The 19257-nt window shown below is 36.5% G+C and overlaps 1 protein-coding gene and 1 long non-coding RNA gene across 8 annotated transcripts; both read left to right on the top strand.

The window, feature by feature from the left end:
* The first annotated feature begins 1356 nt into the window (after positions 1-1356).
* Positions 1357-10192, top strand: LOC125603599 (ABC transporter C family member 2). 2 transcript variants are annotated; one of them, XM_048774481.1, is made up of 26 exons: positions 1357-1597; positions 2009-2393; positions 2483-2661; positions 2745-2784; positions 3098-3254; positions 3395-3509; positions 3588-3668; positions 4099-4123; positions 4352-4408; positions 4537-4602; positions 4693-4767; positions 4855-4962; positions 5037-5171; positions 5308-5414; positions 5500-5593; positions 5667-5834; positions 5907-6047; positions 6141-6341; positions 6423-6521; positions 6604-6756; positions 6841-7235; positions 7337-7517; positions 7595-7918; positions 7988-8866; positions 9163-9832; positions 9923-10192. In XM_048774481.1, the coding sequence occupies exons 2-26, from the start codon at positions 2061-2063 to the stop codon at positions 10018-10020; spliced, it is 4881 nt and encodes a 1626-aa protein (XP_048630438.1). In that variant the 5' UTR covers positions 1357-1597; positions 2009-2060; the 3' UTR covers positions 10021-10192. The 2 variants fall into 2 exon arrangements, with proteins under 2 accessions (XP_048630438.1, XP_048630439.1); XM_048774482.1 differs by having other exon boundaries at positions 1362-1597; positions 2013-2393.
* A 3158-nt stretch (positions 10193-13350) lies between these two features.
* LOC106362191 lies at positions 13351-19011 on the top strand. 6 transcript variants are annotated; one of them, XR_002663383.2, is made up of 7 exons: positions 13351-14004; positions 14250-14327; positions 14427-14472; positions 14575-14992; positions 15166-15222; positions 15297-15621; positions 18054-19011. It is a non-coding gene; the product is annotated as an uncharacterized LOC106362191 (long non-coding RNA). The 6 variants fall into 6 exon arrangements; XR_007335586.1 differs by having other exon boundaries at positions 13357-14327; positions 14575-14733; positions 14846-14992; XR_007335587.1 differs by having other exon boundaries at positions 13359-14327; positions 14575-14733; positions 14864-14992; positions 18054-18919.
* The last annotated feature ends 246 nt before the right edge of the window (positions 19012-19257 follow it).

Raw genomic sequence — 19257 nt, 5'->3', positions numbered from 1 at the left:
TTTCAAAGATAATTTTCGATTTTCAAAAAGAAATTTGAAAAAAAAATTTGAAAAAGAATAAATAAAAAAATTCAAAAAAAAAATTCAAAAATTTTTTTTATAAAAAAGTTCAAATTTGAAAAAGTATAATTCAAAAACATAATTTTTTTTTTAATATATTTTTTATTTGTTTTATTTAAATAATGATTTATTATATATATAAATAACAAGGATATAATAGTCTTTTGCCACTTAATGAAGAAGATATTTTTGAAAATGTCCTTGTAGTGGTGGTAAAAATGAAAAGTGGTAGCATGAAAGTGGTAAACATGTAATTTCCCCTATTTTTAAATAGTATATGAACTAAAGGTTATTATATACTATTATATTTTTGTATATGAAAAATTTGAACAATATATTATTGAGAGTTTCAAAATAAATAAAAATATAATATATAGTTGTAGATATAAAAGTTTAAGCTATGTTAATAAAATTATTTTTGTATAAAATATTATATAGTTTACAAATTTTAACCCATTTTAATGATGATTGATAATTTATTAAATGAAACAATTTTTTAATTTTTTCTTTCTTAATTTACCTATTTAATATAATTTTTTTGATATTTAATTCATATAGCAGTTTTGTTTTTATATAATACAGAATATAATTATAGAATTTATAAAAATAAAAATATATAAGTTATTTTTTTTATTTTATAATAAAATTCTATTTAACATTGACTTATAACATATTATATTACTAATCACGAAATTAAATAATATGTTATTTTATAAAACATATTTAAATTTAAATTAGATTTTGTTAGATTTTTTCTCAAATGATTTTGTTATAATTAAAAAATAAAATAAAATTTATTATTAATGTAAATAATCAACTATGTCATAATAACTCATTGTTTAAATTGTCCTACTATGACTTGTTAATGGTAGATAAAAATAGAATTCTAAATTAATAGATTAGATACACAATTTCAAAATTTAATAAATAATATTTTTAAAGGTAATAGGTTCGGAACATTAGCCGAATAAACATTTAACTCCAGTAATTTAAGTTTTGTAGCTCTCTATTTTTTTAAATATTTATAAAAGTATTTATAGCTCCTAAAATCTCATATAATATAATATTTTATCTAAACCATAGGTTATATTTTTGGCTACATTATTGGTTTGGATTACAGTTGCTACTAGATTATATATGCATTATTTATACTCTTAGATATAAAAGGAGCCATATACTGTCAACATATACTATTTTTGAAATACAGTATTTGTAGAAAACGTTCTCAGAGAAAATGATAACATAAAATTAAGTAAAAAGTAGTATATATTATCAAATGTTTTTTGTTTGTTAAAAAGCCTTATTTCCAGTTAGAAAAAAGGAGAGAGAGAGAGAGAGAGAGAGAGAGAGAGCTTCCCTTTCGTCCATATATTCTGCATCTTTGGCATCGTAAGCGGTGACGTATCACTCTTCTCTCTCTGTCTCTCAAATATTCTCCTTCCATCAAAAAAAAGGGAGAACCCACTTTCTCCCAAAGCCATACGAGTGAGTACACAAGATCCCTTTTTCGTTTCCTCGTGATTTGCCAAATCTCCAGGTAATAAAGCTTTCATCTTTTCATCTCTCTCTGTTCTCCTCCTCTGTTTTGTCCCCCACGACAAAGTGGGATTAACTCTACATAATAGTTTTGAGTTTCCTCGTGAATTAATATTCATTTGTTCTTACAAGATCTCATCTTCATCCTTGTCTGCGATAGAAATAATAATATAGATTCGTTTTCGCCGCGTGGAGCTTCCTCTGTTTTTGCTTTTGTAACTGTTGTATCATTTTGAAATGATTATACAGCGTCCACTGAAATTGATTACATGCAAAAGCTCACACCTTTTTACGCGCGAATGTTTTCTACTCATTTATCAACCCGGGGGGACCATTTGCTTTTCATTGAATGCTAGAAACGTACATGTATGATTGGTTAGCTTATAACTTTCTTCTTGAATCTCTTTGCAAGGTAGAGAAAGCTTTTGTTGATGCTCTGTATCTGAGGAAGGAGGAGAGAAGAAATGGGGTTTGAGGAGGCGTTGGAGTGGTACTGCAAGCCGGCGCCTAACGGCGTTTGGACGAAACAAGTTGATAACGCGTTTGGCGCTTACACGCCCTGTGCTACTGACTCTTTTGTCCTTGTAATCTCTCATGTGGCTCTCTTGGTTCTGTGTCTGTACCGTATATGGCGCACCATGAAGGACCACAAAGTGGAGAGGTTCTGCATGAGGTCGAGATTGTATAGCTATTTGTTGGCTCTTTTGGCGGCTTATGGTACTGCTGAGCCGTTGTTTAGGTTGATCATGGGGGTTTCTGTTTTGGATTTGGATGGAGATGGGCTTCCTCCTTATGAGGTGGTGATCTTTTCTGTTTTAAACGTCTTCTTTATCTTTTTGGTTTGTTCTGTAAAAGATATTGATGTTTGTTGTGGTTTCTTTGGCAGGCGTTTGGTTTGGGGGTTGAAGCTTTGACTTGGGGGTCTGTGATGATCATGATTTGTATGGAAACTAAAATTTACATCCATGAACTCCGTTGGTATGTTAGGTTTGCTGTCATATATGCTCTTGTGGGGAATATGGTCTTGCTAAATCTTGTTCTCTCAGTCAAGGAGTTCTATACCAGGTTAGGAGGTTTTTGGTGTTATTTGGTTTTATGCAAGTCATTGTGTTCAGAAGGGTGAACTCAAGCTTTGTTTTTCATTGCAGTTATGTACTGTATCTCTACATAAGCGAGGTGGCAGTTCAGGTGAGCTCACCAAACTCCTTATTAGAGTTTAAAACCTAAATTGTAATAACAATTGAAAACACAATAATTATAAATGGATTTTTTAGAACCGGGTTTTAAAGTTGACATGGGTCACCGGTTTTTCTCAAATCCGGGTTTTAAACCGAACTGGACTCTACTTCTTCAACGAGACTGGTCCTGTTTTCAAAACACTGCCTAAAAGCATACAACCTTATAAATATTTGTTGTGTCTTATGTCTAAATCACACTCATATACATTTTTTTTTCCTTTCTTATAACAACTTAAGATGGTGAGTTTTGGTTTTTATTTCAGGTTCTGTTTGGAATTCTATTGTTTGTGCATCTTCCCAATTTGGAACCTTACCCTGGCTACATGCCGTTGGGGAGTGAAACTGTGGATGATCATGAGTATGAAGAGCTTTCTGAGGGACAACAAATTTGTCCAGAAAGGCACGCAAACATCTTTGACAGTAAGTCACCTCTTTGGCCTTGTTTCAGTTCTGTGAATACTGGATTGTGTAGTCTATGCTTATTGAGTATTGACTAACCATTTACCCATACGGTAGCGTTATGCACACTCTATTCTTAAACAATTGTTGAAATGCCACAGAGATCTTCTTCTCATGGATTAATCCCTTGATGACTCTGGGATCTAAAAGGCCTCTCACAGAGACGGATGTGTGGCATCTGGACACTTGGGATCAGACTGAAACTCTGTTCACCAGGTACTTCGAAAACTGATTAAATCTCTTAAAGTGTATGTAAGTGACATGGTTCTTGATATTTTATGTATCCTTTTTTAGCTTCCAGCAATCCTGGGATAAGGAATTACAAAAGCCGAAACCATGGTTGCTAAGAGCACTAAACAGTAGTCTGGGAGGAAGGTAATGTTCTCACCTTTTCATGCTTTGTTTTTTCATTCCTTTCGACTATGGATTAGATAGTGCTAGCTTTCACCGTGATGCACAGATGGTTTAGTAAGGAACCATGAAGTTTATTTTATGTGACTATGTCTAGGAAGCATTATTAGAGGGTTATCAGAACATTGCTACAAGTTTAGTGTTAGTTATTCACTTCATCAGCTTACTACAGTTGGACATTGTTGTAGTCTTTGTGTTTTTGCTGATGAATCATGCATTAAGAGGAAAATTTGAATATTCTTGGATTAATTTTAAGACATAGGAGATACATTTTTTCTACTGCAGATTTGGTTAGATATGCCTTTTACTGCTTCATAACTTGCATTAGCACTATTTCATTAATGAACTACATGTCTGATATAAATCTTCTTTTCTTCTCCTTTGCATTTTGAAGGTTTTGGTGGGGAGGATTTTGGAAGGTACTTTCTTCGACCTCTTCCACGTTTTCCCTTTGATTAGCTCTTCCAGAGTCTTTCATCCCTTCTATTCTTATGACATGGTTTAAGTACAATGATCACTGGTGCCACGTCATGTTAGATTAGTCCTGATGCCTCCGGATGTTACTTTAAATTAACATAATGTGACAAATAGAAGGAAGCAGTGGCATCCTCAATTTTTTTATCTAACTAGTTCATTTTACTTCACAGATTGGGAATGATTGCTCACAATTTGTGGGGCCTCTTTTACTGAATCAACTCTTAAAGGTTTGTTCTTTTCCCATGTTTTTTGTACTAGTATGCACTCTATCTGAACCTAGTTGGCATTATATCATTTAAATGGATCACAGTCGATCTCTTCTCTAATCTCACTTTGTTCGTCAAACTATTTGCAGTCAATGCAACAAGATGAGCCAGCCTATATGGGTTACATCTATGCGTTCTCCATCTTTGTTGGAGTGGTATAAAATGAAATCCTTCTCTCTCTTAAGGGTGATACTTTGAAGCTACGGATTCACCGTGTGATTGATGTTGATGGATAAATTTTCCAGGTATTGGGGGTGCTATGCGAAGCTCAATATTTCCAGAATGTCATGCGTGTTGGTTACCGACTAAGATCAGCTCTGGTAAATTTTAAGTTTCACTTTCACTTTCAATCTGCTACCACGGCCTTGTTCTCAAACCATATGTGTTTGTTTTTTGCCCCTTCTTAGATTGCTGCTGTATTTCGCAAATCGTTGAGGTTGACTAATGAAGGTCGTAGAAAGTTTCAAACGGGAAAGATAACCAACTTAATGACGACTGATGCCGAATCTCTTCAGGTGCGTAGTGTGCCCCATCAATATTATGTATCTAATCTCCATGTGTACTAAATGTTTTTTCTATCTTCTGGCAGCAAATTTGCCAATCACTTCATACCATGTGGTCGGCTCCATTTCGTATAATTGTAGCACTGATTCTCCTCTACCAGCAGTTGGGTGTTGCCTCGCTTATTGGTGCATTGTTGTTGGTCCTTATGTTCCCTTTGCAGGTCAATCTACCTTTTTATGTCACATTTTGTTTCAATGTTATTTTGTTATCCGCTGTTTACTTGTTCATTTGTATTCCTAAACGTTAATAATTCTCCATCTCTCTCTCCTGAACTAGCTCTCTGTTTCTTGAAACAGACTATTATTATAAGCAAAATGCAGAACCTGACAAAGGAAGGCCTGCAGCGTACTGACAAGCGAATTGGCCTTATGAATGAGGTTTTAGCTGCAATGGATACAGTAAAGTAAGAAACTCTACAACCAATGTTTTTGGTGATGAATTGTGTTACAAAAATTGCAGGAAATTTGTACTAAACCAAAATGCTACAGGTGTTATGCTTGGGAGAACAGTTTTCAGTCCAAGGTCCAAACTGTACGTGATGATGAATTATCTTGGTTCCGGAAATCACAGCTCCTGGGAGCGGTATGATTCAGCACTGTCCCACTTTTGTTTTTATTGAGTCTGTTTGTTTCTGACTCTTGCCTTTGTTTTGCAGTTGAATATGTTTATACTGAACAGTATTCCTGTTCTTGTGACTATTGTTTCATTTGGTGTGTTCACATTGCTTGGAGGAGACCTGACCCCTGCAAGAGCGTTTACATCGCTCTCTCTCTTTGCCGTGCTTCGTTTCCCTCTATTCATGCTTCCAAACATTATAACTCAGGTAAGTTCTTGAATACTTTTGCGCATACATGTTTTCATTTCTTTGCTGATGCTGACTAGTGTTTACTTGTAGGTGGTGAATGCTAATGTATCCTTAAAACGTTTAGAGGAGGTGTTAGCGACAGAAGAGAGAATTCTCTTACCAAATCCTCCCATTGAACCTGGACAGCCAGCCATCTCAATAAGAAATGGATTTTTCTCTTGGGATGCTAAGGTGCCGCTTGTGTATTCTTTGTACCATGTTCATTCTTTCACTTTATCAGAAGTAGAACACTCGAGCTAACCATATATGTGTATATATCTGCAGGGGGATAGGCCGACGTTGTCAAATATTAACTTGGATGTGCCTCTTGGCAGCCTAGTTGCTGTTGTTGGTAGTACAGGAGAAGGAAAGACCTCCTTGGTATCTGCTATCCTTGGGGAACTTCCTGCAACATCTGATGCAATGGTTACTCTCAGAGGATCAGTTGCTTATGTTCCACAAGTTTCATGGATCTTTAATGCAACAGTATGCTCTTCAGTTACTTCATACACTTAGTTGATTGTTTCTTAAGTTTTTGATTTTAAGGTCCTTATTTAAATATTCTAGGTACGCGACAATATATTGTTTGGTTCTCCTTTTGACCGTGAAAGATATGAAAGGGTCCTTGATGTGACTGCGCTCAAGCATGACCTAGAGTTACTGCCTGTAAGTTTTAAGGCGTACTTGATAACAGGGATTTGTCTTACTCATTTTAAGTTTGTTCCAACCTTTTTGTCTTGATTGATAGGGTGGTGATCTCACTGAGATTGGAGAAAGAGGTGTTAACATCAGTGGAGGACAGAAGCAGAGGGTGTCAATGGCTAGAGCCGTTTACTCAAACTCAGATGTATTCATCTTTGATGACCCCTTAAGTGCCCTTGATGCTCATGTTGGTCAACAGGTAAACAACTCTTTGGTTATTTACTGATAATACTGGTCCTTTTTATGCTGTCAATCTGATTTAAAAAAAAAAAATCTGTTTCAGGTTTTTGAGAAATGCATAAAAAGAGAATTGGGGAACAAAACGAGAGTTCTCGTTACAAACCAGCTCCATTTCCTATCGCAAGTGGACAGAATCATACTCGTCCATGAAGGCACAGTGAAAGAGGAAGGAACATATGAAGAGCTATCCAATAACGGCCCTTTGTTTCAGAGGTTAATGGAAAATGCAGGGAAGGTTGAAGAATATTCAGAAGAAAATGGAGAAGCTGAGGCTGTTCAAACTGCCATAGCACCATTGACGAACGGATCCACAAATACTCTTCAGATGAATGGAACTGACGATAAGAAAGCCAAAGAAGAAAACAAAGGAGGAAAATCTGTTCTCATCAAGCAAGAAGAACGTGAAACGGGAGTAGTGAGCTGGAGAGTCCTGAAGCGGTAACTTGAACACCATATTGTTTATGTCTATTGGCTGAACTGGACGCACCTTTGCAGGATATGAAAATGACTTGTGCGGTGTTCTTACCATGTTCTCTCAGGTACCAGGATGCACTTGGAGGGGCATGGGTAGTGATGATGCTCCTTTTATGCTACGTCTTGACAGAAGTATTCCGGGTTACCAGCAGCACGTGGTTGAGTGAGTGGACTGATGCAGGAACTCCAAAGAGTCATGGACCCATTTTCTACAATCTTATATATGCACTTCTCTCATTTGGACAGGTATGTGCTTGATGAAACCTGACCAGCTAATAAAGATCATGAATGCTGTGCTGAGTCTGTTTCTTTGTTGCTTTCAGGTTTTGGTGACATTGACCAATTCATATTGGTTGATTATGTCCAGTCTTTATGCAGCTAAGAGGCTACACGACAACATGCTTCATTCCATACTAAGGGCCCCAATGTCCTTCTTCCATACCAATCCCTTAGGACGGATAATCAACCGATTCGCAAAAGATCTCGGTGATATTGATCGAACTGTTGCCGTCTTTGTAAACATGTTTATGGGTCAAGTCTCGCAGCTTCTTTCAACTGTTGTCTTGATTGGCATTGTCAGCACTTTGTCCTTATGGGCCATCATGCCCCTCCTTGTCTTGTTTTATGGAGCTTATCTCTATTACCAGGTAATAACTGCACCTCCTAACCGCAGCATTTAAAGAGATTTTGTATTTAATCAATCTTCTACATTGCAGAACACAGCTCGTGAGGTTAAGCGTATGGACTCAATCACAAGATCTCCCGTTTATGCACAGTTCGGAGAGGCACTGAATGGCTTATCAACCATCCGTGCTTACAAAGCATATGATCGGATGGCTGAGATCAACGGAAGATCAATGGATAACAACATCAGATTCACTCTCGTCAACATGAGTGCCAACCGTTGGCTCGGGATCCGTTTAGAGACACTCGGTGGTCTTATGATTTGGCTGACAGCATCCTTCGCCGTCATGCAGAACGGGAAAGCTGAGAACCAACAGGCGTTTGCATCTACAATGGGTTTGCTACTCAGCTACGCGTTAAACATCACTAGCTTGCTAACAGGTGTTCTTAGACTCGCGAGTTTGGCTGAGAACAGTCTGAACGCAGTGGAGCGCGTTGGCAACTATATAGAGATACCATCAGAGGCTCCGCTTGTTATTGAGAGCAACCGTCCACCTCCCGGATGGCCATCAGCTGGAAGCATAAAGTTTGAGGATGCTGTTCTACGTTACAGGCCTCAGTTACCACCTGTGCTTCATGGTGTTTCTTTCTTTATTCATCCAACGGATAAGGTTGGGATTGTTGGAAGGACGGGAGCTGGGAAGTCAAGTTTGTTGAATGCTTTGTTTAGAATCGTGGAGCTGGAGAAAGGGAGGATATTAATCGATGAGTGTGACATTGGCAAGTTTGGACTTATGGATTTGCGTAAAGTGCTTGGGATCATTCCACAGTCACCGGTTCTTTTCTCGGGAACTGTGAGGTTTAATCTTGATCCGTTTGGTGAACACAATGATGCTGATCTGTGGGAGTCTCTGGAGAGGGCTCACTTGAAGGATACCATCAGGAGAAATCCTCTAGGTCTTGATGCTGAGGTACTCAACTACCACTTGTAGCTTGAGATTCTTTTGTTATTATTATTTTTTTTAATTCTGATCAACTTATGGAAAGACTCCGACTAATCTCCAAGTGGAAGTACAGTCCACGGATAGACCTCTCTGGTAATTAAAATGAGGCTCAAAACATGGTCTCACATCCGTGTGGAAGTGTCATGGATTGCTTAGCTTCCCAAAGTCCGCCTACCATTAGACCACTCATGTGTGCTTTCATTTGTTGTCTTCTTAAGTGGTGATTATTGATTTTTAAACTTTGTTGCTTTGTTCCTGTTCAGGTCTCTGAGGCAGGAGAGAACTTCAGTGTGGGACAGAGGCAGTTGTTGAGTCTCTCACGTGCACTATTGCGGAGATCAAAGATACTGGTACTTGATGAAGCAACTGCTGCTGTTGATGTTAGAACTGATGCTCTCATCCAAAAGACTATCCGAGAGGAGTTCAAGTCATGCACCATGCTCATCATCGCTCACCGTCTCAACACCATCATCGACTGTGACAAAATCCTCGTCCTTGATTCCGGAAGAGTTCAAGAGTTCAGTACACCGGAGAACCTACTATCAAATGAAAGAAGCTCGTTCTCTAAGATGGTTCAAAGCACAGGAGCTGCAAACGCAGAGTACTTGCGCAGTTTAGTACTTGAGAACAAGCGTGAGAGAGATGGTGATGACTCGCAACAACCTTTGCAAGGACAAAGGAAATGGCTGGCTTCTACTCGCTGGGCTGCAGCTGCTCAGTTTGCGCTAGGTGTGAGTCTTACATCATCGCACAACGATCTTCAAATCCTTGAGATAGAAGATGATGGGAGTATCTTGAAGAGAACGAAAGATGCGGTTGTGACTTTGCGCAATGTTCTGGAAGGGAAGCATGACAAGGAGATTGCAGAGTCGCTTGAGGGACATAATATATCTAGAGACGGTTGGTTGTCATCACTCTATAGAATGGTAGAAGGTAAATAATCTACAAAATGCTTACCTGAAGATATGATTCTGTAGTCAATTCTTGCTCTTATCTTTAACTCTTGCTGTCTACAACTTTCAGGGCTTGCGGTGATGAGCAGATTGGCGAGGAACAGAATGCAACAACCAGGTTACAATTTGGAAGGAAACTCGTTTGACTGGGACAATGTCGAGATGTAGATTAAGTTCAGGTCAAGCTATAGTCATCATCATCAAGTTGAAGAGAAACATGTTCTTACCTTAACCAAAATTGTTACTCTTTGATGCCTTAAAACTTAATTTTGTTCTGCAAAGAAAATTTAACTTTGCTGTGTTCTTGATTTCGTCTTTGATAATTAGAGTAGTTACTTTCCTTCGACTCCTCCTAAATGGGATTCTGAAAATTTCAAAAGCAGAATATGACTGAATGATACCCTTTTATATTTGTGATGCAATTTTGAAAGCTGGACAAAGTTGAAAACATAAGTTTCGCTACAGTCCATATACATCACTGCGTAGCACCAAGAAAGAAACATCAAGAAGCTAAGTATTGAGGTTGATCTCTGACTAGCCTCGACCGAGTTTAAGTATGGTGGAGAAAGATATTAAGACAAACTGTGCAAGGAAAGCTGGTAGTCATACTAGAAACCTTTTGAGGGTTAAGCGTGGTCTTGACATGGTTAGGGTTCTCTTTCAACAAATTATAGCTTTCAAGTAAGTGTTTTGTTTATTTTTGTATAGTACACATTCCAAATGTTATCCTGATCACCCTATCCAGTTTATATATGCTGATGATTGCTGCAGAGGTGATAACTATATAAAGGATCCAGCATCCAAGTCTTATGCTAAAAAAATAACCATATGTGGTTCTATCAACTCATGTGTGTGACTTGTCTCTTGGTATCTCTCTTTGACAGTCTCGGTATCGATTGGTGAAGAGTTTATTAGAGTATCTCTCTTTGACAGTCTCGGTCACAAAAAATAACCATATGTGGTTCTATCAACTCATGTGTGTGGCTTGTCTTCTGGCAAGAACACACTTGCAATGTGTTAGTGTGAACGTGTAGAGACGGTAGAATGTTACCATAAATTTATTATCTTGTCAATACAAAAAGATACACCATAATAACTTTAGCAAAAAAAAAAAAAACTCAAAAAATTAAGAGAAATTATTGCTTTTGAACTTAAAAGTTACAAAAGGAATTACGTGAGCATATGAGAAACAAATATTGGGGAAAATGAAATAATGAGTTACATTATCAGTAAAACCTCTATAAATTAATATTGTATAAAATAATAATTTTTATGTTAATAAATTTTGCTAGTCCTAATTTGTTTCGATTCAAAATTTAAAACAAATAATAAGATAATAATTTAAAAAAAAATCTATATATGTAAATATATGGTTCCACTAAAATTATAAATTAATAATTTATATGTATACATAATTTATATAAGTAAGCACCTATTATTATATTATTTGTTTTATATTTATAATAAATTTTTCTTTATATTTTTTAACACTTAATATATTTTTGATAAGATTTAGTAGTATTGTATCTAAAACCACATTTAAGTTCTATGCAATATATATTATATTCACCAAATAATATAATAAAATTAATATAAATGTCAAATTTCTTAAAAAATAACAATTAATGTATATACAATAAAATCAAATATTTTTCTTATCTTAAAATAAATATATCTTAAAATAAAAAAATCTAAATAAGAAATTTTTTGTAAATTAAGAAAATTTCAAAGTTTCAACATTATTAATTTATAGAGGTTCTAATGTATGTTACAAAAAGAGACATTTTTACTATATGTAAATATCACAACTTTATGTTTTCTTTGAATGTTTAAGAAAGAATCTAGTGATATAAAGTTACAAACAAAAAAAAGAAAGAATCTAGTGATATATGCGTGACAATTACTAAAATACAATAAATGTAAGCATTTCCAATTTTCACTAGTTAATGCTCATAATGAGAAACTCTAAAATTTCCAAAATTATCTAACTTACCCACAGAAATGTAATCTCAGTGTGGACAATACAGTATAAATATATGAGCGCAATTGACTAGTAGGTAAAAGAAGAAGAGGAGAAAAATTAGAAAGACCCAAAGGCTTGGTTGTTTGATCAAGAAAAAATGGAAACAGGTTTCATCCTAACCATCGTCTTTGTGGCGCTCTTCATCATTTCAGCTATTGTAGCTTGCTGGGTTTGCGCCCCAAAACTCATCAAACGGTTTGGGAGCGATCCAGCATAACTATTAGTATCTTGTTACCAGTTAAATTAGCTGTCTTTTTTGTTATTTTATTGATTAAATAGCAGATCGATGCTGCGACTCTGCAAAATTTATCGTTTATCCTTCCATTTAAAAATGTTTTCGCTTAATGATATTGTAGCTCTATTATATTTTTCATAAATGAATTATTGATTTTTATATATTGCTGTGTTATATATTACTAGTACATCTTTATCATCAACCCAGCCGTTGAGAAATCACAAAAACAACACTCTAGTTTATACACTCAAATAGAATATTCAAATTCAAAAACCACTAGCTATGTGCAATTGTGCATACATTTACCATCATCTCCAAAAAGAGGTCATGAGGGATGTCAATAGTGTCAACTGTCAAGCCTGCCTACAAGGCTACAAATCAGTAGATGACCTTATGACATGATAAAAAGTTCGCTATCTTCTTCTTTAGATCTAGTGCAATCGCATGATTTAATAGGAGTATATCCAGCGATCGAACTACTTTTCTTCCCTCGATCTCTCTAAATGCTGATGACACACCCTCTCATGATCGTATCTGGACGGATAATTTGAGATCCAACAAATATAACATCATAAGTGTCCATAAGATGAGTAAGAATTCAACTAAAGAGTTAGTGATTTGTGGATACTGCGGTATTTACCATACCATCAAGAGAGCAGCAGGTTCAACATTCATGATATTGTCTCTTCTTTCATCGAGGAATTCAGCGACTGAGGATACGAAATCAAACACACTAACCATCTCAAAATGTCTACTGAGACAAGTTTTAAACATGAACATACTAAAAAAGCAAAAACGACAAGATAAACTTTTAAAGCCTTACTGATAGTCAATGAGTCATAAGTAACTAGCAAGCACACACATAAAGAAGAAAGTCGAGACTTCAACGAGTACATGCCCGTTCAAACGCGAAGGGACCAACAGAGTATAAAACGTAGTCGGTTCAGCTATGTTGATTGATTTAGAAGGGACGGTGCTTGTCACCGTACCAGCCGCGGGACCGGGGTTCGTGGGCCAAGCCCGGCACGTGTGGAAAGCGTAGGTTGTGAGTTTATTCGGAGCTAACATGAAGAAGTATCCGCTTTTGACCGCCTTTGTCTCCATCGTTATACCTGTCTTTGTGTTGTTGCATGCAAGCTTTACAGTCGCTCCTGCAGTCGAAACCGTATTTGTCATACTTATAAATGAAGTGAAACCGTATTTGATCATTAGTACTTCTAACACTAATTTTTTTCCCGAAAATTAGATAGTTGCCATCCTATACTCAAAGCCAAATATAAAGGGATTCTAGCATGTCCACATCATCAATTATATTTGGCCAATAAGAACATTTCATTAATCCATTGGATAACACGAGGCTCTACGCTTCTCGCTCTTCGTCTTCACCATCGTTTCAGTTCTCCCGATCCAGAACTCCACTACATCTCTATCCATCAATTCCTTCTTTATGATTTCGATTCCGTTTAGATTGGTTAGGGTTTAGATCTCGATTTGCTCAATTTGTTGTTCGTTTGCTTTTGTAGGTGGTTACAGTGAAAGTGTTATTAGCTTAAACGATGGAGAAGGTGTACGAAGAGCTAGACGAAGTCAAAGCCGCGAACGAGAAGCTCAGAGGAGACTTCAGAGCCAAAACGGAGCTTCTTGAGAACCTAAAGAAGGTTCAGAACAAGCAGTTGATAGAGATTCAAGAGGCGAGATCTGTAATCGAGAAGCAAGGTTATGCCTTCAGAAACTCACTTAGGTCGGACTTTGTAAATTGCAATCATGTGGCCGCTTTGCCTTCTGGAGTTTCCAGTGGATTCGATAGTTTCTTTTCAGCGTCATAATTCAAATCTCCACTGATGTTTCATCTTATTGGCTTATTTAAGTGATTTCTTAATAATCCACATGACCAGTAAGCTCCATGCATGATCATCTCACGTCGACTCTGCTTTTTTTTTTTCTGATTGGGGATCCTTGATTCTTGCTTTCTTAATAAGATCTTTTTTCTGATAATTCCTTTTTTCCGTCACAAACGAAATGGGAACACATTGATAATATAACCTCCACCCGTGTTCTTTCTTATATAATTGGTGTGATCTAATATTTTAACAAGCTTCAGTCTTGATTAATTTGTGTTTTTGGTTTTTCACAAGGAAGGTATGGTGATGGAGAATGAGTAATACGACACCTTAACAGTCAAAACTGATACTTCCGAAGCTAACACTAAAAAGACAAGTTAACAGTTTTTTTCTTCTTCTTTTTTGTATCATCAATTTCTTGTGGGAATATGAGTAAAGAAGTTTTAAACTTTTTCCTGGTTTGATTTTATCTCAGGCAAGGACAGTTCATCGGAGATTCTCAAGCTACTACAAAATTTCAGGTGATGATTAGATGATTTTGTTCACATTGCAACTGTTTCTTTGGTTTGGATTGTTGTTTACTAGAACCCTGATGATGTAAAAGTTCTGTTTTTTGGTTCAAGGTGATGGGATCAGTCCTTGCGATTAAACATATTACTCACATTTTTCCTGAGCGAGAGTATATGATTGGGCAATTGATGTCTCTTGGTTTTTGCAAGTGTTCAAGAATTCCTGGTGTTCTCTTTGACCTTATGTTGATTTAGAGTACAAAAAATACAGAGGTAATTACTTTTCTATTATCTGCTTGAGGGCTTTGTCTTCGTCATTTACTTATTGCCGTTAGCGTTAAAAAGAAGTTTGTGTCATGTTTGTTGCTTTTATATGGCTTGCAAGTTTTGTCTGAATGACCAGGTGAAGAGAGAGAGAAGCGTCGGTCGCGCTATGTCGGTGCCGCCATTAGAGAGAAACTGTTTTTATTGGCAGCAGAGCAGACAAGAAACAACATGGAGAGTAATAATGAAGTCTATGCTATGTTAGAAGGTAAAAATTTGATATTGTAAACATATGTATTTACCACTAGGCATGGTATTTACCACAGAAGCTATTTTCTTATTTTTTGAATACTAGGCATGGTGTAGCTGCTGCTAATTTTTTTACTCAGTTCTCACCTTGGTCATCTTCTTTATTGAATGTCTTCTTCCATTCACAAACAGGTTTGAATTGTTGGACATGGTGGTGATGCACGAAGTGTTATTGTGGGCACAAGGAAGGTTTGTGACCAGACAACCTTTTTTTGGGTTAAAGTTCCATGTTTCAGACCATAAATAGTTTTCTCTCATTGCAGGGCTTGTGAGGAACATATACTTCCCGTTTGACATAGAAAGCGACACGGCAATTAGCGTTGCAAGAGAGATGGTGGAAGAGCTGGAGATGGACGACCGTGATGTGACAAAGATAGCTAACATGATCGATGGAGAGATTGCTTCTCTGGTTCCTGATTGGAGATCAGGCCTAGGGTTTGAGAGCAGTTTTTGCAACTGCGCCTCGAACCGGTCAGCTATAGACTTCAACGTGAGGCAGTGTTGTACAAACATGTGTGGAGAGAAGCATGGACGGTTTGAGGAGATCACTTTGGGACTACACAACTTTGGCAAACACTACAAGAAAACGTAAGTTTAACGAGGATAATTAACGAGGAAAAATAATCCTCGTAAAAGTACGTTGATTTTACGAGGAAAGTACGTGGAAAAAGAGAAGCATCGTTATTTCGTCGTAAGGTAACGACAAAACAATTTCGTCGTAAAGACGATGTAAATTGACGTGGCTTTTACGAGGAAACACTATTTCCTTGTAAATACCACGTAAACTTCGCGAGTTCTTTACGACGAAATACTTTACGTGTACTTAACGAGGAAATTTTGAATCCACCAACTTGGTAGGTAGCTCACGTTTTTTTTGGCCATCCAATTAATTTTCGTCGTAATTTCACACGAGGCTATACTTTTCACACATATGAGTATGGTAGACAGCGGACGACCAGTAACTATGGAATATGTGTGAAAGGGGAAATAGATTTCTACGGGATCTTGACGGAGATTATTGAAGTCGAATTTCCAGGGATATTGAAGCTGAAATGCGTCCTCTTCAAATGTGAATGGTTCGATTCCGTCGTCAACAGAGGTGTTCGGTCTAACAAATTCGGTGTAGTTGATGTCAACGGTGGACGAAGGTACAACAAATTCGAGCCTTTCATCTTAGCTTCACAAGCAGACCAAGTTAGCTTCCTTCCATACCCTCGAATGAGAGATTCGGGTATAAATTGGTTAGCTGTGATCAAAGTTACACCTCGAGGACGAATTATCAGTGGAGAAGAACCACCATTGCAAGAAGAACAGATAAATGAAGTCGAGGAACCTGAACAAGAAATTGATGACATCCTTCTCATTGATCCGCGTAATCACGAGTACGAAGATCTTACCGACGATGCCACAGACGAAGCTGTTGAAGACGAGTTTAATGAAAATAATGATGTTTCTAGTGATGACGAGAATGTTGATGTATCCGATTGATGTATTTGATTTTATGTAGTTTGTTTTATGAATAAGATAATGTGGGAGTTTGATTTATGAATAAGGTAATGTGAAAGTTTATTTTAATTATGAATAAGGACTTGTGGTTTGGGGTTTGGAATATTTTATAAATAGGGTTTGAGGTGAAAGAATAGATTGAGGTTCAAGGGTAGATGGGTTTGGGGTTTGGAATATATGAAGTAGAAGATAAGGAAGATGGGGTTTGGAGTTTCGGATTTTAGGGATTTATACGTAATACTCGTTAATTCCTCGTAAGCCAAAATCGTCGTAAGGTTGTCGTAAGGCCACGAGGAGTTTACGACGAAATTAAAAAAAATAAAGAAAGCGGGGCACGCTAATTCCACGCAAGCCAAAATCGTCGTAAGGTTGTCGTAAGGCCACGAGGAGTTTACGACGAAATTAAAAAAATAAAGAAAGCGGGGCACGCTAATTCCACGTAAGACTCTCTGAGTGAATGAAAATAAGGAATTGTGGTTTGGAATGAAAATAAAGATATGGTTTGGAATATATAAAGTAGAAGATAAGGAATATGGGGTTTGGGGTTTCGGGTTTCGGGTTTTAGGGATTTAAATGGAATACTCGTTAATTCCTCGTATGTTAACGTCGAACTTACGACGAATTCCTCGTAAATACCACGTAGGACAGATTCGTCGTAAATACCACGTAGGACAGATTCGTCGTAAATACCACGTAGGACAGATTCGTCGTAAATACCACGTAAAGTAAATGATGAACGCGGCCCACTTTAATTCCACGTAGGACGGAATCGTCGTAAACATCTCGTAACCAAAATCGTCGTAAACACCTCGTACCGTAAAAACTAGAAAAAAAAAGAAAAAGAAGAAATATACTGGATTTACATGTGGCAAGACTTCCAGCAATTATATTACTTAAGTCTCACCAACATAAATTCCAATATCTTCTTCTCTTCCTTTTTTTTCAAATTTTTATAATTTGAATAGGATTGGATTTGAGAGTATGAAGTGAGATAGGGTGTGATTTGGGAGTTTGGGTGTGGGTTGAGAAGGAGAGTTACGGGTATATTTATAGGGAAGCTTTCCTCGGTAATTCCACGTAAGCAAAATCGTCGTAACGTCCTCGTACCTAAAAAACACGGGCCTTTGTAATTCCTCGTAACTTCCTCGTATAATAAAACGCGGGCCTTTGTAATCTCTCGCTGTTTCGTCGTAAAAAAAAACACGGGCCTCTGTAATTCGTCGTAAAATTACGAGGAATTTGCGACAGAATGTAATCTTATATATACACCCCGAGCGCTCACTCTTTCTTTCCTCTCTACTTCCTCTCCACTTCCTCTCCACTTCCTCCCTGTTTCGTTGCAATGGTAAGCCTCTCTAATTCCTCTCTAATTTGGTTAGTTTAGGTAGATTAGGTGGTTAGTATAGGGAATTTAGATAATTTTACGGATCTTATGTTATTTAGTGTTGATTAGGTGGATAATGTTGGAAAATATACTGTTGACGGAAATTTAAAAAATTAAATTTTTTTCTCAGGTTCGAAAAGGTAGACTTACTGCCCATTACAGAGAGATGTTCGGTGAGCCAGGTAGTCACCAACCGACGACTCACATGCCGAGGCGGATGTAACGGCGAGGAGTGATGAATTCTACCGGGCGATTAACGACCCTTAGTTCTTTTTAATTTCGGTTCTTGTATTATGAATTCAAAACTTATTTATATATAAAATATTTTGGTTTTGATTTTTTTAGAATTTTAATTTTATTAATAATTTAAATAATTTTTTTAATTATAATTTTTTTTTATTTCTGTAAAATAACGAAACGAAGTAATTTCGTAGCTATTTTGCGACTTCTTTACGTGGAAGATTAAAGAGGTTTTTACGAGGAAATGTTTACAAGGAAATGACGTGGAAAATTCACGTGGTCTTTACGAGGAAAGCTATCAAGATATTTACGTTTACTTTACGAGTATTTACTTTCGAGTTATTTACGTGGCTTTAACGAGGAATCGCTTTCGAGGTATTTACGAGGAAATTTAGCGACGTCCTTACGTGGAAGCTTTACGTGGTCTTTACGACGAAATATTCTTCTTCGCTTTTACGACGAAATTATTTTCTCGCTACGTTACGACGAATTAGCGAGGATATATGCGTTACGACAAACGTATAACGACGAAACGGGTTTCCTCGCTAATTCCTCGTAACACTGCTTTTACGACGAAATCACGAGGAAAACTGCCCTCGTAAAACTTGTGTTTTCTTGTAGTGAAAGCTTTATATTCCCATGGAAAAATGACATTTTTGCTGTCTTTTGTTAATATGTGTAGAATTTTTTACAGTAATGTTGACAAACCAAGAAATATCACAGTAATTATTTAATCATAGCTCATTAGGCCGGTGACTGTCTTGAAATCAGTTTATCATTCTCAATTTTGAAAAATAAACAAAAAGACATTCTTTTTTATCATTAAAAAAAATTATATATTTTTAGAAGTTCATTTAGTTTAGTGGTTTTATTAATAGTTCACTGATATCAATACACCACAAAATTTAAGATTTTAAGTCTCAGAAAATATGATGTATCAACTATGCACAGATAATATGAAAAATACAAAATATATTATTATAAAGAAGGGTTATTTTATATAGATAAAAATCTTGAAAAAGGTGATTGTTTACTAATTAACAATTGATATTAAAAATACAATGCATCTATTTAGATCAAATTTTGAGTAATTA

This window comes from Brassica napus, unplaced genomic scaffold, assembly GCF_020379485.1.
Source record: "Brassica napus cultivar Da-Ae unplaced genomic scaffold, Da-Ae ScsIHWf_35;HRSCAF=64, whole genome shotgun sequence".
Taxonomy (NCBI): Eukaryota; Viridiplantae; Streptophyta; class Magnoliopsida; order Brassicales; family Brassicaceae; genus Brassica; species Brassica napus.
Note: the sequence above shows the minus strand (reverse complement) of the source record. Positions and strands in the feature narration are given on the sequence as shown.